Source organism: Mauremys mutica, chromosome 22 (genome assembly GCF_020497125.1).
Source record: "Mauremys mutica isolate MM-2020 ecotype Southern chromosome 22, ASM2049712v1, whole genome shotgun sequence".
Classification (NCBI taxonomy): domain Eukaryota; kingdom Metazoa; phylum Chordata; order Testudines; family Geoemydidae; genus Mauremys; species Mauremys mutica.
In genome coordinates this window covers 17359035-17383952 of record NC_059093.1, presented here as the reverse complement: position 1 = coordinate 17383952, position 24918 = coordinate 17359035, and the positions used below count along the sequence as shown (strand labels likewise).

Sequence of the window (24918 nt, the reverse complement as noted above, 5' to 3'; positions counted from 1 at the left end):
AATGAGATTAGTTTTATTTGCATGGTCCAAAATGAGATTGCACAAAACAAACTACATAAATAGAAAACTAGAGAATTTTATTTTTAATCATGTATTAGGAATATCCAGTGTTGTTGAACTATATGATTGATAGAGCATTGGGGCCCTGAGTCCGCAAGGTACTGAGGCACATGCTTAATTTAAGCAGGAGTAATTCCATTGAAATCATTGGACTTAATCACATGTTGAAAGATAGGCACATACTTAAGTACTTTGCTGAATCAGGGCATAGGACAAACCTTTTAAAAAAAAAAAAAAAACAAACGGGTGAAATAGGGTCCTTGGGCCACATACTTAGGTAGTAAGTAAGTGGGCCATGTTTAGGAGCCTGATTCTTGGCCCTAGCCTCTCTTCCATTCCATAGGTCAGCTTAAAGTACCCAGGGAAGGAAGGGAGCAGAGCCAGTGTGGTATGCTCCTTTCCCCCGCTAGCTCAGAGAAGACGTGTCTACTCTGCTCGTCTGGGATAGCCCTGATTTTAGGGAAGTGAGACTGGGGGGATGTTCCCCTGCAGACCCCGGAGGTTGAGCTTGAATTTCAGGTAGATGTTAATTCTATGACTGCTTTTATCAGAGACAGGGGGGACAGGGTAGGCATCCAGCAGTAGCGTACTTCCATGGCCAAAGGGAGCTGTAAGAGTCGCGCGGAGGAGCTGATTCTTTGCTCTGCACATCTAGAGGGTTGTGCCATACCTATGCACTTCTCCTTTAGGGAAGCTTGGGGGGAAATTCCCCAGGGTGTACCTTGTGTAGTGTCCTAAGGCCTTTATACCCCTTCTGCAGTTCTACAATGAAAGGACACACCGTAACACACGTGGTGGGGTTTTTCCCTTCATTGGCCCTTTGAAGTGGAGGAAATCAATGCAGCTAGCGAGGGGTAACTTTCTAGGAGACTTGTCGCTGAACCATAGGACGCATGCATTGGAATTAGTATGGCACTTTCTGGGCACTGGTGATTCTGACTAAGCCTTTGTGGCTGCACACGTACATACATGAAAACACCATTCCCATCAACCGCCTGCAGAAGCAAGGAAAATGGTACATTGCTTCCACATTCACCCTGTTCTGTGAATTAACGGACTAGCTCCACTTTGGGCACTATGTTCCAATAGGGGGACCTGGTGCATAGGTTTAATACATATTCTCTCTTCACTAAGCCAGTTGTGTAAATACACGATTCGTCACACTGACTCGGCTGCCTCTCTTGACTTAAGAACATAAGAACGGCCATACTGGGTCAGACCAAAGGTCCATCTAGCCCAGTATCCTGTCTACCGACAGTGCCAATGCCAGGTGCCCCAGAAGGAATGAATAGAACAGGATCAAATGATCCATCCCCTGTCACCCATACCCAGCTTCTGGCAAACATTGATGGACCTATACTCCATGAACTTATCTAGTTCTTTTTTGAACTGTTATAGTCAGCCTTGACAGCATCCTCTGGCAAGGAGTTCCACAGGTTGACTGTGTGTTTTGTGTGGAAAAAATACTTCCTTTTATTTGTTTTTAAACTTGCTGCCTATTAATTTCATTTGGTGACACCTAGTTCTTGTGTTATGAGAAGGAGTAAATAACACTTATTTACTTTCTCCACACCAGTCATGATTTTATAGACCTCTATCATATCCCCCTTTAGTCGTCTCTTTTCCAATCTGAAGAGTCCCAGTCTTATTAACCTCTTCTCATCCAGAAGCTGTTCCATACCCCTGATCATTTTTGTTGCCCTTTTCTGAACCTTTTCCAATTCCAATATTTTATTTTTTTTTGGGAGATGTGGTGACCACATCTGCATGCGGTATTCAAGATGTGGGCGTACCATGGGTTTATATAGACAATGTTAAGAAAAGGATAGACAATAATAATTCCCAACATTGTTTGCTTTTTTGACTCCCGCTGCACATTCAGTGGATGTTTTCAGAGAACTATCCACAAGGACTCCAAGCTTTCTCTTAAGTGGTAACAGCTAATTTAGACCTTTTAATATGTTAAGATTTCAAACAGTAAATGCCTCCAAGCTCTTTTATAGAGGTGGGAAGTAAGGAACAGAAGTGAAGTGGCTTGTCCTAGGTTACACAGCAAGTTAAGAACATCTGAGAGAGAATTTAGGAGTCCTCCCATAGTCCCTTGCTCTGTCCATAAGGCATTCAGTCTCTTCCAAACTTAGCTTTGACAGTAGGGCCTATAATATCTTTACCCCAAGCTGTACTGCATTTATGGCATAGCGTGCTTGTGCTTCTCTTGCTAGACCAGCATAGTGCCTAGGACTGGCTTCCTAAATTTTTTTTGCAGTACCTGCAACAGGCTCACAGGGTAGGAAATACACATGTGATCATACAGTGTTGGCTTTCTGCTCCGTTTGGAACCCTGTATGTGAAGTCTGACATGCAGTGGGACCCTTTTTTAGTTAATACAGGCCCAACTATCATAAGAATTGGAACTTGTTAACTCCATGACCTACTGTCTCAGAATAAAATGAAGTGGGGAAATATTTAAGAACTTGTTCTGCTATTTTTATTCACTTGTGAGTCAAAAATAAAGAGCTTTGAAAGATGTTGGCTCCTTCACTGAAACAGCGGAGCTAGCCTCTGCTGCTTGGAATCTGATTTGTACAGAAATGGTTTGTTTAAAACTCCCACCAAGAGTCGAATCACCACTCATTTGAAGCATGTAAGATTTCAGCAAGACAAAGGGAGCCGTTCCACCATCAGTGGTCAGTGTCCTAGCAGCAGCCACGCAGTTGGGAATTCCAGCTCTGCTGGTAGCTTGCTGCGTGGCCTTGGGAAACTTACTAACTCCTATCTGTCACCGAGTGGCCTACCTCACCGGCTGTTCGGAGGGTTAATTCCTGGTTAAAAAGTGGTTGGGGAAGCAGTTACAGTGTAGTGCACTTTTCTCTGTTTTGACTGCTCATATGATCACTGTTGCAGTATCTGAAATTCACACGTAGTTGGTACAGTACAGCCTTTTAAACTGAATGACACCTATTTATAACTTCCCTATTGGTCCAAAGATTTCAAGTCAGACTGAGATGCTGGATATAATCGTAGAAACCCTGAGTTAGAAGGAACCACTGCTGAGCCATCTAAGCCTCAGGGAGATGTCAAACTTTAGATGTCAAAATAGTTTCCGTCATCCTTGTAGCTTTCGGAGTGCTTGGGTTGGTGATTCTGTCCTTGGCAATCCTTGCTGCTTCTCTAAAGCTCCTCTTTACCTGTCACTCCCCTAAGTGAAGTCACGCCTGTGCCTGCTAGCACTGGCCTGTTACAAGAGATGGTTTTTTCACTAGGAGCCTCAGTCTCCGTTTGAATTCATCTGAAATCAGTTTATTAATCACCTTGTATAGTACTATTTTACAGGAGACCTTATTCTAAGCTGTCTCTTCCACTATTCAATTGAAAATTACAAGTTCTGGTTTATTGGGTTTTGAACAGAAGTGTTTCTCTAAGAGAAAATTGAGCCTGTCAGCTGCCTTTTAACAAATAAATGTATAAATGCTGCTGCCAGCAGAACTCTGTACTCAGACAGCAATGTACTTAATAAGACAGCCAATTATAATGTCACCTTGTCTGTCTTGTCCCTAGAAGATGATGAACTTACAGTCCCAAATGTCTAAAGTGAAAGTTTGAGATGACATATTCCAAGCTGTAAGTGACACAGTGCATCTCTGAGGTTTGGAATCTGAAGAACCAACAGCAAAGCCATATATAGAGGGCTGTCTTTCCATCTTTATCCATTGAAAAAGTACAGGCTTGTATGCTATAGTCTTTCATGTGTGTAAATATAAATGTGTATCTTGTATAAATACGTATGCACCTTTACAGTATTCCTATCTTTATCCTCCTGTTTCATGCTGCTAACCATGAACAGTTCCAGGTACTCCCCAAGACTGTTTAAATAAGAAACCACCATTAACAGCATGAGAATGGAGCACTAGCACAACAGGTGTTCTTAGCAAACGGCTGGCTGAGTCAGAACTCTGCTCCTGTGGTTTTTCAGCAGGTTCTTTCCTTGGCTTTCTAGTAATTCAGCTGCACTTAATAAAATGTTGATTAAAAACCAGTCCAGAAATTATAGTGCGTTTATGGTGTAATTGCTCTTGATGTGTGGCTGAGATGCACCGGATGTTAATGACCTGAAGCCACTGCTGGGCTGGCTATTAAGTGCTCTGTGAAATGAGTGATCTCAGACTACTCTTAACAGAGCTGTTGCATCATTAAATCCTCCACCAAAATTGCACCATCACCCCCTTGCTCATAGTCTTGCCAAAGCTTGAATGGAGCTGGGAATACGCTACCCTCTCACCTGGAACTGGCCCCCGTAGGTCAGGGGTGGGTAATGTGGGAAAGTGCCACTCCCGTTCTATGGAGTATGAATTAATGCTTGACCTCCATCAGCCAGGCACCATTCACTATTCTAAAAGTGCAAGGGGCAGAATCACCCGTTGCACCCATTCCCAGCTTACATCCCCTGTGGAAGGAGGCCTGGCGGACCTGTGCGGCTTTCAGGCTTACATTTACAAATGCTTACTATGAAATCAGTGAACAGTCGGTGTATATAATTGTCAAAAAAGCAAATGTTTTTCCTGTGCATAACCAGAGCATTGCAACTACTTGAGGTCTTCAGCAGAGGCGTGTGCATTGTGTTTGGTAAGACATTCAATGAGTGCCTATCCGAGGTTCCAGTTTAGGTTAAATGTCCATGTCCTGCTCTTACCTAATGGAGTTGGTTCTCCAACACCCTCTAGCAAAATAAGGGAAGTCTGTCTCCTCATTGCCATGTCATCACTCCCACCAGTGCAAAGGGCCATAAATGCATTTGCTTTGCACTGGTGTGAATGACACAAGGTGTAGGCCAATGGTGAATTGGGCTCCCACTATCCTTCATCTTGGGCATCGTGCTACCCCTCCAGCCTGTGACCCATCCTGTGCCCAGACGTCTGGAGAAAAAGACGGCCTCTGTAGCTCAGGCAGACGTTGGCACATCTGGGCTCTGGTGGTGCAGAAGAGGAGAATTCCAGAGCTGCAAGGTTCCATGGAGATCCTCTTCCTCTTGGTTGTAGAAGAGAGGCTGTAGTTCAGGCACCTCTGCTGAGTCACCTGTGGCAGTGTGCCATTGGGGGACAAGGGGGCTTCAAGTAACCTGGGCCCAGTCCATGTAGGGCTTTAAAGGTTAGAAGTACCACCTTGAGTTTCACCCAGCCGCACTTGTCTGCGGTTTGTGGAGTGATACCTTCTTGGCCTGGAGGCCTACTTAATACACAGGCTGCTGCTTGTCGCCTTCATTTCAATTGCGAAGCGATCTTGAAACAGCCCCAAATTACAAATGTTACGAGACTCTGATCTTGTGGGGAGTGTAGCCTTCAGTGGGGTGATCTCCATCCTGGAGAAGCCAACAATAAAGAGCCTGGACCAGCTCCACAATTGGTGTAAATTGGCATGGTGCCGCTGATTTCACTGGCGCTATGCTGTGGTTTCTGCCAGCTGTACTCTAACCCTGAATTTCCATGCCAGCTGCCCTGGTGGACGGATGGTCTGCATAAGCATTGGCCTGCTAAACCCAGGGTTGTGAGTTCAATCCTTGAGGGGGCCATTTGGGGATTGGTCCTGTTTTGAGCAGGGGGTTGGACTAGATGATCTCTTGAGGTCCCTTCCAACCCTAATAATCTATGATTCTATGATATCTGGTATTTTCCTTTTTCGACAGAAGACTTATGAAGCTTTCAGGGAGGCAGCAGTAGCTCTTTAAATCCTGAAGTCTGTGGGGATACATGAGGAAGAATCTGCAAAATAAATGAGTTTTCTGGGTTTTTGTGTAACTAGTGGCCAAAGGTGGAAAATGGCAACATTTTAAAATATGTTGCCGGAGGAAATGATTGATCAGGGACTCTGCCTTCTCCTTTTGAGAGCTCTCCTGATCATCAGCAAAGCCCTTTTCTACTGCTGAAATACCAGTTTCAGCTATGGAAACATTATTGATCTACAGCCAGAAAACCCATCCTAGTCCTGTTAGTCTATGCAGTGTGGAATGTCGGTAGTCAGAGACGGCCTGTGTGAGGACAGAGTACAGATCATGTTACTAGGTGTACACGCTGGGTTTGAAATTCAAAACCAAGTGGTTAGCGAGTTGTATTTAAATTCTCAGATACTTTTTCATTTAAAAAAGTATGATTGCATAACCCGTGTCCAAAGGACTGCCTAAGGCAAGGATTTAGGTTTCCTCCCCACATCCCCTTACTCTGTCTATTGTAGTATCTGGATGCCTCACAATTTTCAGTGTCTTTATACAGAAATGCTATTACCCCCATTTTATAGAAGTGGAGCTGAGGCTGTCTCATTTCATCATAGCTCCTCCACCACCCAAGCTGGTACAGGGAATCTGTAGCAATGGGGGAATTGAACCCAGGGCTGCTAGGGGTAGCCTAGTGCTCTTAGCCACTGGCATGTTAAGCCTCTCCCTTGCTAATTCCTCTCCATGACACTTCACAGCACCAGGTTGGCTTTTCCAGAGTCGGTGCTGCGTCTCTCTGACACAGAGGCATAGTTTCATAGAATCATAGAATATTAGGGTTGGAAGAGACCTCAGGAGGTCATCTAGTCCAACCCCCTGCTCAAAGCAGGACCAATCCCAACTAAATCATCCCAACCAGGGCTTTGTCAAGCCAGGCCTTAAAAACCTCTAAGGATGGAGATTCCACCACCTCCCTAGGTAACCCATTCCAGTGCTTCACCACCCTCCTAGTGAAATAGTGTTTCCTAATATCCAACCTACACCTCCCCCACTGCAACTTGAGACCATTGCTCCTTGTTCTGTCATGTGCCACCACTGAGAACAGCCTAGCTCCAGCCTCTTTGGAACCCGCTTTCAGGTAGTTGAAGGCTGCTATCAAATCCCTCCTCATTCTTCTCTTCTGCAGACTAAATAACCCAAGTTGTCTCAGCCTCTCCTCGTAAGTCATGTGCCCCAGCCCCCTAATCGTTTTTGTTGCCCTTCGCTGGACTCTCTCCAATTTGTCCACATCCCTTCTGTAGTGGGGGGACCAAAACTGGATGCAATACTCCAGGTGTAGCCTCACCAGTGTCAAATAGAGGGGAATAATCACTTCCCTCGATCTGCTGGCAATGCTCCTACTAATACAGCCCAATATGGCGTTGGTCTTCTTGGCAATAAGGGCACACTGCTGACTTATATCCAGTTTCTTATCCATTGTAATTCCCCAGGTCCGTTTCTGCAGAACTGATGCTTAGCCAGTCGGTCTAAGTTTTTTCTTATCAGACTTTGCTTTCTCCTTCCATTGTTCTGTTCGGTCTCCTTCCCTTCTAATGCTACATTTCTCCCCTTCGTTTCTTATTGTCTCACCTTTCTCTGCACCTGTTTCCAAGAGGTCCCTTCCCCTTATCCCCAGCTCTGTAGTAACTAAGGGACACGTGTGCGAGGCCTGCACACCAGAATGCATTGCTGCAGTGCCTCCCTTCTCCGTAGGAGGTGGGGCAGAGACTCCGTGCTTTCTAGGAGAAGGGAGAGCACTCATGGGCCCTCCAGAAAGAGCGCTTATTCTCTGCAGGTTTGAAGAGTCAGAGAATTTCCCCATGGTGGCAGAGAAAGGAGATGGCCACTGGATCCAAAACTTTCTTCTGCTTGTGCCCTACTGTAGGGGACCAAGTACAAATTCACTACGGTTGATGAAAGCATGAGAAGAGTTAAAATGGCATGTGTTTTGCAAATGGGATTTAGCGGACTGAGATGGATTTCTCAATTACCAAAAGAGCTGTAACACCTGCTTGCGGCTCTGATATGTTATTACCTTGTTCTTTACTCCTAGACAAATAGAGTGCCTATAGTGCCCTCAGTGCCTTTCCCATCCATCCTGTGTGAAGCTGCTCACGCTTGCATCAGATGTGTGCAAATAGACTTGGCTAATTGGTTAGAAAAGTACAAATTCTCTTATTGGTATTTGCTTTGACATTGTTAGCGAACAGGGTGGATTGCTTTTAATCAAATTGATTTGAATCACCCGTTGTAGCCATGATTTTGATCAGTAAAATCAATGTTTCCTGCTTAATCATGTTTTGCATTTGTATTTTGTAGTTTTTCTACAGAAAGGTTGATAACCATTAAAACATGATGATTTCCAACTAAATATAGTCTTTACGCTAAATTTGGTGTTTCTTTTTACTAACCAGGAGGAGACGCTATATCTATATACATATTTATTTAAGCAATTATAATTTAACTTGCATTGATTTAGATGGTTAATTTTTATTATTTTAGAGGATGGTGGATGATGCATTTGTTTAATAGTCTCTCACAAATCGCAAGTAATCTATTTGGAAATTCAAAATCAATCCAAAGAAACCGCATTTAAAATTACCTTAAGTGTGCTGGAAACATAAGTTTTATAAAAGTGTTTCAAAACATTATTTGTATTTAAAACTAACATTAATTGAACAAAGGAGTTATCTGTAGCTAAATGAACTGATTACTTTCGAGATTTTAGAACTAGTAGAGCTTGTCTTCTCGCATCTAATTTTTGTGTGGGAGAGGAAGAGGAAAACTAGCTATCCTGCTTTTACAAGTTCCAAACTGGTTTCTGAAATGAATGAAGTAGTCATTGAATTGAACTAGTTGAATAAACTGAAATGAAGATTTCATATTTAAATCATTTACATGAAATAAAATAACTTGAAAATTGGTAGCAAACATGTACTAAGAAAGTCAAACCACTGGACCAGAGTTTGTTGAAGCGTTAAAGCAGCTTTTGACAAAGCAGTAGCTGCTTCTGCAGAGCAGAGAGAATATTTTCTTCATTTCAGTTTATTCAGCTAGTTCAGTTCGGTGATTAGTTCATTCAAAGTCAGGAAACCAACCGGGAGTTGCAAAAGTAGAAAGACATTTGTTCTTCTTTTTAGAAATGATTAATAGAAAAAAATATCAAAGTACAGTCACTGAGCAGTAAGAACCTAAGGTAATAGGAAAGGCAGTGTATTTATGGTAAGACAGTGATTTAAACTTTTTTTTTTTAAAATTCTGGTTGCTTGGAATATTCTCAAGCTTTCCATTTTGGCTGAAATGTCCCACATGCTTAGTCTTGGCCCAGAAGTAAACACTCTTTGGAACGCTTGTGCAAAATTCATTGTCACTTTTTTTGAATTATGGGAGCATGAAAAAAAATCTTTTGGTTTAAGAAAAAGTTCTATTTGCTTTTATAAGATGAAATCAAATTGTTGAAACTTCACAATTCCGTACTTATGAACCTCACTGAAGAAGTTGCAAGGCTAAGTTTGGGGAAAGCTTAATGTTTAAGCTTACAATGTTTCAAATTACATAGCTGAGCGTGCACAAATAAGTATTATTTTAGCAGATTGTAGTATTGAGTGCGTAACTCCCGGTCCATAGCAGCACAGGAACGTTTGCTCAAAAGTACTGTTTGTCAGTGAAGTTAAACTCTTTTGTTCTTGCACTGCCTATTTGCATTGTCATCACGAGAATATGATTGGAGGGGTGGAGGTGATGAAGTTTTGCGCAAAAGTGGAACTTGAAATACATCAGTAAGGGAAAAGCACTTTTTTCTTACTGATTTAACTGCCGTTCAGCTTTTGCAGAAAATTATGCTTGTCAGCAGAGAATCTAGTTTGCTTTTTTTTTTTTCTCTCTTTAAATCTGGTGTCTTGGTTTTTTGTTTGTTGGCTTGTGTGTGTGTTTTGGTTTGTGTTTTGGGGGAAAGGGAAGACACATTAAATGATAAAAATTTACTGCAGTGTTAAGATTAAACAAATACAAAAGTAATAACATTCATACTGCAACATTGACTTGGCCTCTCTGCACAGAATGTGTATATAATGTGTCATGGGGCTACATTTTAAAAGGTATTTAGATGCCTATCTCCCACTGATTTTTTTTTCCTCCTTTTTTTCCCCTATAGATTCCAAGGCCCACTGGGGCCATTATGATCATCTAATCTGAGCTCCTGTATGACACAGGCCAGAGAACTTCCCTCAAATAATTAATAGAATCATAGAATATCTGGGTTGGAAGGGACCTCAGGAGGTCATCTAGTCCAACCCCCTGCTCAAAGCAGGACCAATCCTAGAGCAGATCTTGAAGAAGAAGATTTCAGTGGGAGTTAGGTGTCTAACTGATGAAAGAGCATTCTAGAACACATGTATGTTGTGTGTAATATGTCTAGGTTAAATGTTCCTGTAGACTTCTGAATTTTAGGAAACTAAATGCCCATTCTTGTCATTGTATTAACATAGAATAATACTTATCTGCTTCACAAAGCCCTTGAAGACATTTCTAAAGCATTTTGAAAGAGTTAAATGTTGATGATGAATTCTATAAATTAGGGCTAACTATGACACTTTTGGTGGCCACCTTTTCTCAGTTGGCCACCAGTTTCTCAGATAGCTGCTCTTGCTTTGGTTAATGTTCTCTGAAAGTTGATGTGCTCTTTCAAACTTAAGTAAAACTTTAAAAAAAATCTCCAGTTTGAGCTGAGCTCCATCTTATGGTTTACATTTGTGTTAATTTTTCTAGGAAGCAAGACGTCATGCAGAACATTGTGCAAATCTTGGAATCCGTCCAGTTAAAATGGGAGCTGTTTCAGAGCTGGACAGACTTCTCCAGGCTACATCTTTCTAATAAACTAGCCATTTTTGGCATTGGTTATAACACACGCTGGAAGGAGGATATTCGCTACCACTACGCTGAGATCAGTTCCCAGGTGCCTCTTGGCAAACGGCTTAGGGAATATTTCAATTCAGAGAAGCCAGAGGGCAGGATCATCATGACACGAGTACAGAAAATGAACTGGAAAAACGTTTACTATAAATTCCTAGAGATTACTATTAGCGAAGCGAGATGCCTGGAGCTGCATATGGAAGTTGACTGGATACCTATAGCTCACTCCAAGCCAACGGGAGGAAATGTTGTTCAGTATTTATTACCAGGGGGGATTCCCAAAAGCCCTGGCCTGTATGCCATTGGTTATGAAGATTGCCAGGAGAAACCCCACTCGCCTCATGCGGACCGCCGAGGCCCAGATCCTGGGAAAGAGACTCAGGGGGAGGTAGATGTCCCTTCACCGCAGGCCTCTCTCAGGGTGGAGATGGAGTCCACCAGAATAATCTATTGTTACCTTGGCATTGCTGAGGTTAGAACTCTCCAGCAGTGCTTGTTTTTACATTTTCAGGCCAACACCAAAACCTTCAGCAAAGAGTGGGTTGGAATCAATGGGTTTTTATCTCAGAACTGCATCGTAGAACCAGGGGTGTCGCCTAAATCCATCTACATCAAATTTGTGGAAGTGGAGAGGGATTTTCTTTCTGCTGGCTCTTTGGTAGAGTGTCTGGAAAAAGCCATTGGATACCCATTGAAGTTTAACAACTGAATCTCGTCCTTCATAAGGATTAGGGCTCCTGCCTCCTTTCCATGTTGCTAGCAGACGCTTGCGGATCCTGTCTGTTCACAGTGGGGCAAGTAAGACTTTCAGAGTGAAAATGAACTTCAGAGTGAAAGATGCTTGCAAATTATTCGAAACAACTTGTCCTGAGCAAGTAAAATAGACAGCTAACTTGCTTGGCAGGTCAACTGGTTTTATAAAGAGAAGGAGAGCCTTGTAAAAATGACTGTCGGTACATTCCACATTGGACAGAGCTTATACTTTGCATTTCATATGAAAAGCTGTTTTTTTCCACAATGTTTCATTTTTACACATCTGTCTCTATATAAAGTGTTATTACTGATCTGAATAAATAAGCAATAGATAATGGCAAGTTAAACCTTGGGTCACATTAAATGAGACTGTTTTTCAATGCCACCCTTAGCTACTCTTGTATATAATTTAGAGTTTCACTTTTTTCACCCATCAAGTGTTTTACTATTTCCGACCAGTGTTGCCTGCAAAGACTCTCGTTTCTGTGATGTATCCCACTTTACTAGTAGTGTTGCCATATCAGCTCCTTTTTTTTTTTTTTTTCACCATTAAGGTAATTCCTGGCCTTTTTGAGTTCTAGTTAGCCTCTCTGTGGCAGTGAGAATAACCTGACAGCCGGGAAACATTTTGTCAAACCATGCTTATCAATACAATCAAAGCTGTGAGAATTTGGGGGGGTGGGGAGGGGAGGGAGGGGAAGGTTATGGATGGAGGGGAGAGTAAACATTGAATGCCTTTTCAAAACTGTTACTATATAAGCCCCATCCTCCTGCTGGCTGATGCTGGCTCTTTGATTTTTCTAAAACTCATTGATCCGTGGAAGTTGTGACATACAATGAATGTGTCAGTCCTAATAAAAAAAAACCCAAACACGTATGGACTTCTAGAAATGTGTTTCTCTTACTAAACCTGATTTCCCTGGACGGGGTTGTAATAGACATGTGCATGTTTAGTTCGTTTGAGGTTACCAATCAGACTTGTGGGAACCTGCACCTGGGCTTTGTTCCATAGGCTGGAGCGGTCCTTCCGTCCTGGGTGCTTGTTTTGTTTTATTTGTGGGGCGGAGCTTATAAATCTGTCTGTACGGGATGCTGTAGAAAGCTGAGTCTGTGTAAATCTTGTCTACGCCAGCTGGGCACTTGCAATTGTGTTGTTGAATTGCTAAATCTAATCTGGACCATAATGGTCCATTTAGCTACTGGATCTTGATTCAGAATTACCACTAATTCTTGCAAATGTGTGTGTAGGAGGGAATTTACTGTGATTCTGCTAGGCCAGTTCCCATGAAGGCAAGAACATAGGTGTGTGTATGTGTAAGCAGGGGTGATGGTTTTATTCAGCACTATTAAGAGAATAGTGAGTTTGTAATAAGTACATTAACCAGTTATTGTGAGTTTGAGTGCATCATTCATTAATCTGGGGAGTTTAAGGTGTGAATTCAGATGGTGGATGAGCTAAGGTGAAATGAGACAGTGTGGTAAGAGGCCTGGTCAACCTCTGAAGCCCTGTCTGCATTAGAATATTGGTGGTCCAGGCACGTGGAATATTGGTGGTCCAGGCGCTTGGGGCACCGAGCATTGCACAGATGTTCCGAGTACTGGTGCTACTGCACCATCTCAGTGCTAATATTGGAGATGCCTCTGCCCACATCATTTCACTTCAATTCAGACTGTTCTGGCAGACTGGAGAATAGCTAATGGCAGCGCTGAGGCCCAGCTCTCTACCTGGCCCCTGCAGTTAGTGTGCCCAAGCAGTACTGGGGTGCTCTTCGGTTCCACTCAGATCCTACCTTGCTGCCCTGTTGTCTGCACACCCCCAGCCCAGTTGCAGCAGTCCAGCTAATACAAGAGGTAGTGTGTTGGCATGGTCTCTCCTTCCCCCAGTGTTGCCCCATATGAACAATAAGCAGAATGTATTCAATATATTTTAATTTTAAAATAATATGATGCTTGCTATGAAATGTTTATGTAGATGGAGAGCTTGTAACCAACTGTTTTTAGTAACACTTGCCTTTTTGTTGACTGCTTCTCCTGCTCTGTGTGTTTAGGTATGTATACATCGTCCGTGTGGAAATCACATAAACTTGCATGTGGCCTGGTGCTGAGCATCTCTGAGGAGTGGGCCTTTCCACTGCATCTGACCGACAGAAGAAGGAAAAAAAAAATCTTACCTTACTGCAGTGCAGGGTTGGTGTTGCAGCTGGCCGAAGAATCTGCAAAGTGCCAGATGCCACAGAGATGTAAGATAACAGTAATAGGATACACTGAAGTGCCAGGTCGCCAAAGTGTCACCCCAGTAGATCTGAAACCTCAAACTAGGTTAAGCAGCCATGGCTTTCCAGGCACTAATATGTCTCCCACGTGTGCAGGAGTGGTAAAGCTACAGTTGTTGTTGGCAGCTGAGGATGTTGACTGGAGCAGAGAGTTGCTCATCTGGACCTGTTTACTTCAATCCTGGTAGGAACACCGGGCGGGCCTAATGGGGCCCCTGTGCCCCGACCCCGCTCCCTGGCAGGAGCGACTGGCTTGCCCCGCTCCACCCACCCGCCCAACAACTTTATGACGGAACGTTGCACGACTATAAATGAGTATGTTCTCCAATAGATCAGCAACCTAATAACGAAACAATGTTAACCGGGATGACTTTAAGTGAGGAGTTACTGTATTTAATCAAATCACTGCTCAAACTTCTTTTTGATAACAGCTTGAGCTTGCACTACCTATGCCAACAGGAGGGGTTCCCCTGTTGTGATCGGTAAACCACCTCCCCGAGAAGCAGTAGCTGACGAAAGAATTCTTCCGTCAACCTAGCACTGTCTACACAGGGTCTTATGTTGGCTTAGCTGCACTGTTCAAGGATGTGGATTTTTTTTTTTTTACACCCCTGAGTGACGAACTTAACCTAATTTTCTGGTGTAGACCAGGCCTTGGGGTCTCATTGTCAGGCATTTTCCCCAGCCCTTAAATAATTTATGTGGCTCTCTACTGCACCCTCTCCAGTTTTTCAACATCCTTTATAAAATGTGGACACCAGAACTGAGCTCCGGGTTCCAGTATTTCTCACCAATACCGTGTGGAGAGAGAAAATGACCTCCGTGTGGCTACTCACCCTCTTTGTATGTCCAGGGGTCGTGTATGTATGTGCCGTGGCATTGCACTGGGCGCTCATGTTGAATTCCTTGTCCCCTGTGTGCCCTAAATCCTTTTCAGAGTCACTGCTTTCTAGGCTACGCCTCCCCCCCTTCTGTGGGCATGGCCTGTGTTCCTTGTTCCTAGATGTGTAACTTTGCTTTTGGCTGCATTAAAGTACATTTGTTTGAATGGGCCCAGCTTGCCAAGCGCTTCAGATCCCTCTGTCTTAGTTATTACACTCCACCAATGGCCAAGGTCCTCAACAGCTGAGCAAGTGCAGCATGTAGACATCCAGAGTGGGCTCATGCCACCTGAGCTGATGAATGAGCGCTCACTGAACCAGAGTCGACTGCTTTTTAGATAGGTTCAGTCCAGCTATTAGCCAGGATGGGTAAGGAATGGTGTCCCTAGCCTCTGTTTGTCAGAGGGTGGAGATGGATGGCAGGAGAGAGATCACTTGATCATTACTTGTTAGGCTCACTCCCTCTGAGACACCTGGCATTAGTCGTTGTCAGTAGACAGGATACTGGGCTAGATGGACCTTTGGTCTGACCCAGTACGGCCGTTCCTGTGTCCTCCAGAATAGGTAGCCGTAAAGGGTACATCTACACTGCAGTGGGGAGCATGGGCCTCCCAGCCTGGGTAGACGAACTCATGCTAGCAGGGCTAAAGATAGCAGTGTGGACGTTATAGCGCCGGTGGAGTTTTGGGCTGGGCACCTCGGGTGGGTGCCTCGCTTCGAGCCTCCGCTAGTGCCGCAGCGTCCACGCTGCTGCTTTTAGCACACTAGCTCCAGCCCTGCTAGCCCGAGCCCAGCTTCCCAGGCTGGGAGGCTCGCTGCAGCTGCAGTGTTGGACGTTCCCTGAGGATAGAGAACAAAGGGGCTAATGCCAAAGCGTCCGATGGAGGAGCGAGGTGAGGTGCTGCTGGCGCAGTGCTAGTAACTGGCTGAGATGGGCGTTAACTCTTTTGAATGTTTGTCTCGTGTGGACCGCTACAAAAGTTCTTGAGGAAGCCACGTGGCTTGATGCTGGTGGGTTCCAACAGGAGGAAACATCCTTGAAGGAAAACGCGGAGGCTGGGCTGGAGCATGGTTATGGAAGGGCCCACAAGTTCCATGTGGAATGTGTACGACATGATTGTAGAGCTGCGTATTTCTGAGGGCAAACTGGTCCTAGTCGTGGACCAGTTGTAGGCACTGGAATTACAGCTAAAGCGTTAGAGACAAGGCCGAGAAACCAAACTGGATAAGAGCATGAGGGGAGCGGGAGGCTGAGCCTTCGGATGGGGTCGATGTGGAGGAGGGAAGGAGGAAGAATGTGACAATGAAGACTAGAAATACTAGGGGGTCATGCACATCGCTGCTTGTGTTGTCTGATCTCATTGCACCCGCCAAGGGGGCACATGCACCCCTCCCTGGGTCCCACCTCCCATCCCCCCTCTACTGTAGGGACTCCCAGTGACTCCCACTGCTCCCTCCCTCACGCCTGGGGCTGTCTCCCCATTCTCCCTTCCCCTGCCATGGCAGAGTCTCTGTGTCCTCCACTCTTCCCCCCTGTTACATGACAGGGTCCCCCAATCTCCCCTTGCCAGGAGTTGTGTGTGCCCCTTATTCCCGCTTCCTCCCATAAGTCATCCATTCTCCTCCACCCCATGCCAATGACTCTGTGTGCACCCCTCCCCCCAAACCAGGGTCCTTCAATTTCCCCTTCCCTCCCGCATGCCAGGGGCAGAGCATATGTCCCCCTTCCCCACCCAACATTATTTGTCTCCTTTCTCTTTAGGAGATCGGACGCTCAGCGTGTCCGTGTATTATAACTCTTGGGAGGCTGGACAGTGCTGAGATGGTGGGGGAGGGGGGGATTTTTAATGCTGGAAGGCAGTAAAGGGTGCCATCAACCCCTCTTTGATCTATGGACAATTGTGGAGCTGCTTGACGTTCTGGCTCTGTTAAACAGAGGCCGGGGCGCTGTGGGTACCCCATTTCCCCCTTTCCATTTTCAGATTTCCTCCCGAATCAATAGGGGTCTGCCCGTTGATGCCTAGAACATTCCCTGAAATGCTGGGATTGATGGGCTGCCGTGTTGAAAAGTGACGGCAGGACCGACCGACGGGCCACAAGTTGGGCGTAAGGCCTTGCAAGCTTGGCCAGCTAAGAGCAGAAGGGGGAAGTGGAGCTGAACAAACCCGCAAGAGCTAGTCTGACCTTGCCAGACTAGAGGAGGACCGAGAGAGGCCCAAGTTGGGGGGAAGGGGCCAGTAGCCAAACGGAAGAGGCAGTCACAGAACGGCGGAGCCACTGTCAGTGATCCTGAGTGGTGCCTCCTGCACGGATGGAGAAGCTGACCTGAGAGATCTGGCGCAGATAAAGAACAGCATAAAATGTGGCCTCCTGGGAGCCTGACTGAATGTGATGAGAGGGAGGAGCGTACCGGAGACACTTGCACCATCCGTCTCTGCAAGGACAAGTGATGTGAGTATTGTCGGTTACCGGTATTTTGTTCGGCTCGTGTTCAGTGGTGCAGGTGATTGGGCTCCCATTCTTTCCCTCAGCTTTTCCTAATGTCCAGCCTGAACAGTCCCTTTTCTCTGCCTCTCATTATCCTAGTTTGAACTCTCTCCCTTCCACTAAACAGTCCCTCTCCTCCTTGGCCTTTGCCCTTTCCTCACCCCATCCTTGGCTAGCTCATAGAATCATAGAATATCAGGGTTGGAAGGGACCTCAGGAGTCATCTAGTCCAACCCCCTGCTCAAAGCAGGACCAATTCCCAACTAAATCATCCCAGCCAGGGCTTTGTCAAGCCTGACCTTCAAAACCTCTAAGGAAGGAGATTCCACCACCTCCCTAGGTAACCCATTCCAGTGCTTCATGTCCAATCCACACTGATTTAGTCCTTAGTTTCCTCATCCTTCCCCCCACAATCACTTGTGGTGTTGCCCTTAGTCTGTCAGTCTCTTCAATGAGGTGCTGAGAATTAAAGGCTCAGTTCAGTAAAGTCCTTGCGCCTGTAGACCCAGTTGCAGCTATCGTATTGGCCTGGGGAGGGAGAGACAAACTATCTCAGACCAGCCCTGGTCTCTTAAGGGTTTGAAAGGCCCCTGAGACTGGTGCAGTATCTGATATGGAAGCAATGCAAAGAAATGGTGCCATGTGCTCCCACCAGCCAGCCAGGCCTAGAAGGCAGCTGCAGGGTGTTCACCCAGCTGTTTCCTAGAGCTCTGCCCAGCTAACCCAAGGTCCTGCCGTTGCAGGAGACCGCTTGGAGCAGGGAAGTGCCAGTATCACCATGGAAGACCAGCCTTCTGAAGGGAGCGCGTTTCTAGCCATTGTGTCTGTACAAGCAATGAGCTCATGAGCCCCAAACCTCTGCACTTCCCCGAGGGCAGGTACCCTCCTCCTCCTGCAGTAAGATCACAGCCAGTTACTCAAAACTGCCCTCATCTTCCGGCCAGCATCCCGCAATACGTCCTGCTACAGGGACTGTGGGAAAGCATTCGTCCTCTGTATCGAATCTGTTACAGGCACCACACACCAAAACAGGCAAGGCACATAACCTGCTTCTGAAAGGCTCTTGCAGGTCACAATTACCAACACAGTGTGGTGCTTTTGCTGTTTGCTTTGTGGCTATTGAAAAGGATCCCTGCTCCAAGGGAAAGCCCAGCTAGGCAGGTAAGGCTGAGCCCAGTGGAGTGTCTCACTTTTTAAATGGCTTGGCTCTGTTTTGGGAGACGTTTGGGCAGTGTCTGTTCACATCTCACTTGCTCCACAACTTGTGTCCTCACAAGAGTGTGGGGGGTTTTTTTGGATTGTTTTGCTTTGCTCTTTAGATTGGTCAGTTACATAGTTAGTGCTTCTGATTGGCGTAGAGAAGTGTCTAACGGTTGTGGCAATCAGAACAGGATGTGTTTGGAGGAGAACAAAGAACGTAACATACCTTCACCGAGGAGGCTCATGCTGTTCTGTACAAAATAACCATTTGCTTTGTAAGTGGGGAAATACCCCAGGGCTTGGAGTCCTGCAGAGATTCACTCCTCACCCTCATCCTGCTGAAGATGATGCTGTGAACCCTGTGCCGTTTACCCTCTCTCTCGGCATCTGTTGGCTGGGATCATACATGAAAGGTCCTGTCTGCTCTCTAGGGACAAGAAAGATGTCGTATCGCTTCTTGTAGGTCAGGGTTTGACCTAGTATCTTTGGCCAAATCGTCCCCTCACTCCTTCCCCCACAGAACCGTCTATATATCAATGTACCTAAACTGCATCTTGGAGTCCATTGCTCCACCCTCACCTGCCCACCCCCCCAACTCAGAGGCACTGAATGCCAGAAGGGCTGTTACTTCTCTGAACTGCACTAGTGTTTGTGTAGGGGTGGATGTTCTGTGCCTGGGCCACATGCAGAGGTGATGCGTACGGGGGAGGAAGAGAAATCGGCTAAGACCAAGCTGCTGTAACCTCCCATTTTCATTTCACGGACAGCAGGACTGGGCCCCTGGTTTGCAGAGACCTTAGGGGAGGGGAGGTTGGTTTTTACATTGTAAATTAAACAGACGTTCAAACCAGCACCTTGGGAATCCACCTAGTAGATTTATTCGGTTCCAAGCACACAAGCCTCATCCAAAGGCTTTTCGAGCAGAGCCAATGGCCAAGCACTTTCCTTTCGTTTCCTTGAACGCCGTTGCTTCCCCTGGGGAAGAATCCTTGGCGGAGGCAAGTTTTGCATCCCCTTCTCTGCCTTGCCGCTGGCTGCACTTTGTCAGGTCACAGCCCCCCCACCCTCGGCTTGCTGAGCCCAAGGAGGCGTAGCCAGCGGGTGTGGAGCTAAAACTCCTGTGAACTGGCTCGGTTCAGGCAGCCGGTGTTGGGATTAGGGTAGAATGGGGTTTGGAGAGTGAGTTGACAGCGGGAGCAGAGGCGCCAGTCCACAGCTGGATGCCCTGGAGAGTGGAAGTGCCCATGCAGGGTCCACCAGGCAAGGCTGCATGCACAGCTGGGCATATCCAGCCACTGCTCCTTGTGTAAGACTCTGCTCTGTGTGCGTGGAGCACCCATCACACCCAGTAAGCACTCCCTACGCATACAGGGCACCTAGGGACTGAGCCATGTGTGCATGGAGCACCCGTCACACCCAGGGATTGCTCCTGGGCATACGGGATACCCAGGGACTGAGCCATGTGTGCATGGAGCACCCGTCACACCCAGGGATTGCTCCTGGGCATACGGGATACCCAGGGACTGAGCCATGTGTGCATGGAGCACCCGTCACACCCAGGAACTGCAACATAAGCACAGCACCTAGCAAACATTTATGCTGCTGTAATCAAGTCCTTCGGTGTGCAGATCCTGAACCCATGCACTGATGGCCTGTCGTGGCGTGTAACGGGCACTGGACCAGCTCTCCATGGCACTCAGCCTCCCACATGGGTGCTGAAACTCCCAACCTTGCCCAACAATCCTCATAGCCAGTGATTCTGTTAAGCTGCCATTATGGCCAGCAGCCTCCGTGGCCAGCACACCTTCTGTGCACCCTCCCCATGCACACCCTCTCCTTACCGTAGCTGGGACCAAGCACCCATCTCCCCCAGGAGCCACCCCATGGCCAGCGAGAAACCATGGCACCCACCAGCCATGGCAAAGCACCCACCAGCCATGTGAGCTGCATGGGCACGTTGAGCAAGCTCTCGGGGGATGCCATGCGGCCAAGTGCTTAGTGACCCTCACACCCGCCATACACGCTGACATCCCCTTTCCTTTGTGTTTTAGAGGCTGAGTGATCCATTTCCTTCAGGAGTGAAGTGTCTGCTGTGCCCAGAGACCTTCCCATGTGCACCCCATGCATTCAATGCCCACAGACTTGGATCTCTGTACGCACCACGCGACTGGTCCACCTTGCAATGAGCAATGCACACTGACCACCTGTGTGTGCACCAAGAGGCTGTCACATCCAGCGACTCCTCCTCAGGCACCAAAACCTACAGTCAGCCTCTCCATGAGCGTGGAAAGAAGCTACAGCAGCCACCGAGTGACCTCTCAGGGCCCCAAGATTCACCACTCCAGCCAGTGGCCTCTGCCTGCACCTTCCACGTGTATCTGGCTTGGCTCGTTTATACATCCAAGATGTGGGTGAGCACCTTCTCCTGCTCCTCCATCATGAAAATGTCTCAAATTCAGGAACTAGCCAGTGGGAGGAGTCACTCCCCAAATTCTGAGACCAAGTCATTGCTCCATAGATGAGCAGTTGCTTGGAAATCAGCTATTCCATGTGTCACTCACTAGTGCGGCCTCATTAATATTCTGCAGTTATTACACTCCTTTAAAATGGCTCTAGCCCATTTAACTCAAAAGATCCCAACATGTCTGACAAGCCACCTGGAGCAGCAGTGAGTAAAACTTTAACACTGAGGGCTGAAATAGCAACTTGTCAGGAGTCTGAGCTTCACAATTCTGGAATATATTTACATACATTTGCATGATTTTATGTCTAGTCACATTCCCCCTTGATGCATTTAGAATAAAGGAGCTCGATCTGTTTAGCTTAACCCCTTAACAAAGAGAAGGTGACTTGATCAGTTTGTAATTATCTACAGGGGGAACAGATCTTTGATGCTAGGGTCTTCAAACTAGCAAATAAAGGTATACCAAGATCGTGCGGCTGGAGGCTGAAGCCTGCAAATAAGGTGCACATTTTTAACAGTGAGGGTAATTAGCCATTGGAACAACTCACCAGGGACGGGGGTGGATTCTCCGTCCCTAGCAATTTTAAAATCAAGGCTGGTTTGTTTTTTTCCCTAAATGATCTGCTCTAGTTCAAACAAACAATTGAGGGAAATCCTCTGGCCTGTGTTTCAGAGGAGATCAGACTAGATGATCCTAATAGTCTCTTCTGACCTTCTAAGCCATGAATCTAGATTTTTAAGGCCAGAAATGATCATTTAGTCTGACCACCACCACACAGGCCAGAGAATTCCATCCAACCATAGGTGGATTCGATTGTATGAACACTGTATGTCAGGATATTGCCATTTCTCATGTTTAAAAATTCCCTTTCTCTCCTTCCACTTCCCCCTATATTTCCTGTCCTCCTTTTACTAGTCACTTTTCCTACTTCCCCGTCATTTCCCCTTTCTACTCTATTTCCACGTTTCCCCCTCCGTTCTTCTACCCTCTGTCTGCGTTCTCCTTTCTGTCCCTCACAGCTTCCTACCTCTAGCTCCTAGAATCCTGGATTCTACATATTTGAATTACTAAAGAATTCATGGGTCTCGGTGGATAATGCTTTACAGCATGGAAACCAAGTATTAGCAATCATTAAATAAACAGAAGGGCTCCCTCAAAGGTAAGGCACATGCGAGGACCAAATGTGCTTCCACAGAAATGGTGAGTTGCATAAAATGCCAAGTCCGCCACCCAGGAAGATCAGTAGGTCAGTTACATGTTTGGCTCTCGGTGAGGCTTTGACTAGATAGAAGTGTTTCATTTTTGCAAGGTCCTTTGAAACATGTTCCCTTGTTGGGGGTGTGATCTAGGATGGATTCGCTGGGGAAGTGCTGAACGTAACATGGCAGTTACAGGGCCAAGTTCAGAAATGAGTCTAGGCTGGTGTCATTTACACAGTGGGATGCCAAAGAAGGCGTGAGTTACACTAACAGACTCCTGACCGCTCACATCCTGTCACGTATCACCACTGAATTTGCCTCACTGAGTGTGTCTAGGTTGGTGAAACCTCACAAGCCAAGGAATCGGAAGAGATGAGTGTAGCAAGGAAAACAGCTGATGGGGGATAAGTTGCATGTTCAAGTAGTCCCAACCCAGCTTGAAACTCACCCACTCTTTCAGTTCATCACTATACAAGGTTTTCTACTGGGCCTGGGAGGTGCTCAGCACCTCTGCTCCTGCTGAGCTCAATGGAAGCTGTAGGCAGCTGGCTCTTTGCAGGGCTGGATCCTGCATGATTTGTGCTGGCTCCAGCAGAGGGCGCCCTGCTGCAAAGAATGATCTCTCTGCCGCTCACAACGCTTAGGGGCGCCCGTGCCTGTCTCGTTCTGGTTTAAACAAGCACCCAGCTGTGCTGCAGGCTTATGTTGGGCCAGAGCCTGGTCTCAGCTGCACCAGAATAAATCCTTTGACTTCCGGAGTTAATCTGGGTTCACATCCGCAGACCAGACCGGACTCCTGCCCTGTGCAGCTCATAATGTGTTACCTCACTTGAGGACAGCAGCATGGGTGGCATCATGCACTCCTCTAGTGAGATGGCAACCAGTAAACCCCACACTTTAATTCAAGCACCGTGTGGCAGCGTCCAGCTAGCGCCGCGCTAGTTCTCGTGTCCTGTGCGGAGCCTAGCACCGAATGGAGTGGGAATTTGTCTGTTTCAAATATTCCAGGACATCTGGTGTGTTTTATACCTAGTTATCACAGGGCCAGTGTGGAAGGAGGTCAGCAGAGGCTCTGGTTTGAATGGTCACCCCCAGTGCGGGTGTAAATCACACCAACTGGGGAAAGGCCTCTGCCTTTAAGGAAGTTGGTTCCCATTTCCCACCTCCCACCCCGGTGCCTGCACGCATACACATCTGTTCCAGCAGCTGCCTGTGCTCTCCATCCAGCTCTCCCCAGAGTAGCCGCTCCGGTGCCGTGATGCTCCTGCTCCAGCCCCTGGGTGTACAGCTCCCTTGGCAGGGCTCCCTTCTTCAGGGTGTTGGATCTTAAATACCCTCAGCTGCACTAAATCCCTCCCAGCTGGCAGTGCCTCCCTGCGTTCCAGATGAAAACCCAGGCCAGCGGCTGGCTTGGTGAAGCCACTTCCTGTGGACCGTGCTGGGGTGGGGCCCTTTCCAGGGTGTGCCCAAACACCCCATCTCACTAGAACACTCGGTTACCCGGCTTCTTCCATGGCCCAGGCATTTATCAGACCGATCCAGGTACTGACGGGGGAGCATCATGCCTCCTGCTGAAGGAAGGCCCAGGGCCAGGAAGGCTGCAAGGTGGGCAGTGCCCGTGATGTCTACCGTAAAGCTGCAGTGTGTTTGTTGTGTTAGTTGGCCATGCAGAAAGGGGGTGGGGTGTGACCTGAAATCGCTCAGACCAGGGTGGGCTGTCTGACTCCACCTTCCCCTGGGTTCTCTGGTTCAGCTGGAATGATCTCTGACTAACTGGGGCCAGGGACACGGATGGTGCAGGAAGATAGGAAATAGATTTCTCTGCAGGTATAAAATAGATTAATCTACTGCTGGGCCCCCCACACAAATCTAATCGGTTTGTTCATATTTAGAGCTTTGGCTAAGTCCTGATTTGATTTAAGAACATGTTAAAGTTGTTACTCTGCAGTCCTAATCTGATTAAGCCTCAAGCTACCATTGCCCGTGTTCATCTGGAGGTTTATTTTCCTAACTAGTAATTATTTGGGGCATATTCATTCTCTCCGTGGTAGAGAAGCTGCAAAGCGATTACTTGTAGAGAGTTCCCTAGACCAGTTCACGTGGGGTGAAATGCACCCATTCGTGCCTAGGCCCTTTGCTAGCTGTGGGCACAGGTGGATGTTACCTCTGTGAAATGGGGCAGGAACAAAGCTCTTCTCCTACCTGGGGCTGCTCATCTCGAGCTAGCAAGTGTGCTCTGGAGGTGGGAGTTCAACTCTGATAGTGATCAGGGAGGGGTCTGCCCCCAGTCGTATTTCTTGGCAAAACATGGCTTGGGGCAGTTAGTATCTGGACAGTGAGGGAGACTCCCGGAGCGGTCAGAGAAATGTCCTTTTTCCTCTGTAGCTCGGCTGAGAGCACCTTCTCTAGATTAGTCTGAGATGCGTAAATCTGCTTATGTTAATACAACCCAGGCTTCCACGGTGTGGCTCTATCCCCCTCCCATGGCTAAACCACTCAGCCTGAGGGTACGTCTACGGATCGGTGGGTAGTGTTCGATGTATCGGGGATCGATTTCATCGTGTCTCGTCTGGATGCGATAAATCGAGCCGCTAATCGACGCCCGTACTCCACCTCGGCAGGAGAAGTAAGCGGAGTCGACGGGGGAGCCCCGGCAGTCGACTTGCCGCCGTGAGAACAGCCAGGTAAGTCGAACTAAGATACGCAACTTCAGCTACATGAATAGCGTAGCTGAAGTCGAAGTATCTTAGTTCGAACCCCCCCCCCGCTAGTGTAGCCCAGGCCTGAGAGTGGGTGTGAGCCACAGGGGCTGGGTCTCCGCTCAGGGAGCAGAAATTCCCACTTGAAGATCCAAGGGTCCCAGGTTCCATCCCCTGCTGTCTTGGGTACATTAAGCAAATGTTTTTGGTTTTTTTCCTTTCTAATTCCATTTTCTGTTTTTGTTAA

At 46.9% G+C, this 24918-nt stretch overlaps 1 protein-coding gene across 4 annotated transcripts in view; it reads left to right on the top strand.

The window, feature by feature from the left end:
• The window catches only part of MSANTD2 (Myb/SANT DNA binding domain containing 2), a 35375-nt gene extending 23035 nt beyond the window's left edge, over nt 1–12340 (top strand). For 3 of the 4 annotated variants that reach the window (XM_044996751.1, XM_044996750.1, XM_044996749.1), the window contains one exon: nt 10571–12340. In XM_044996751.1, coding sequence (XP_044852686.1) covers nt 10571–11423 — 853 coding nt within the window. In that variant the 3' untranslated portion in view covers nt 11424–12340. Of the gene's footprint in view, nt 1–3618; nt 3779–10570 lie in introns of all 4 variants that reach the window. The other variant, XR_006574789.1, reaches the window with a different exon arrangement.
• The last annotated feature ends 12578 nt before the right edge of the window (nt 12341–24918 follow it).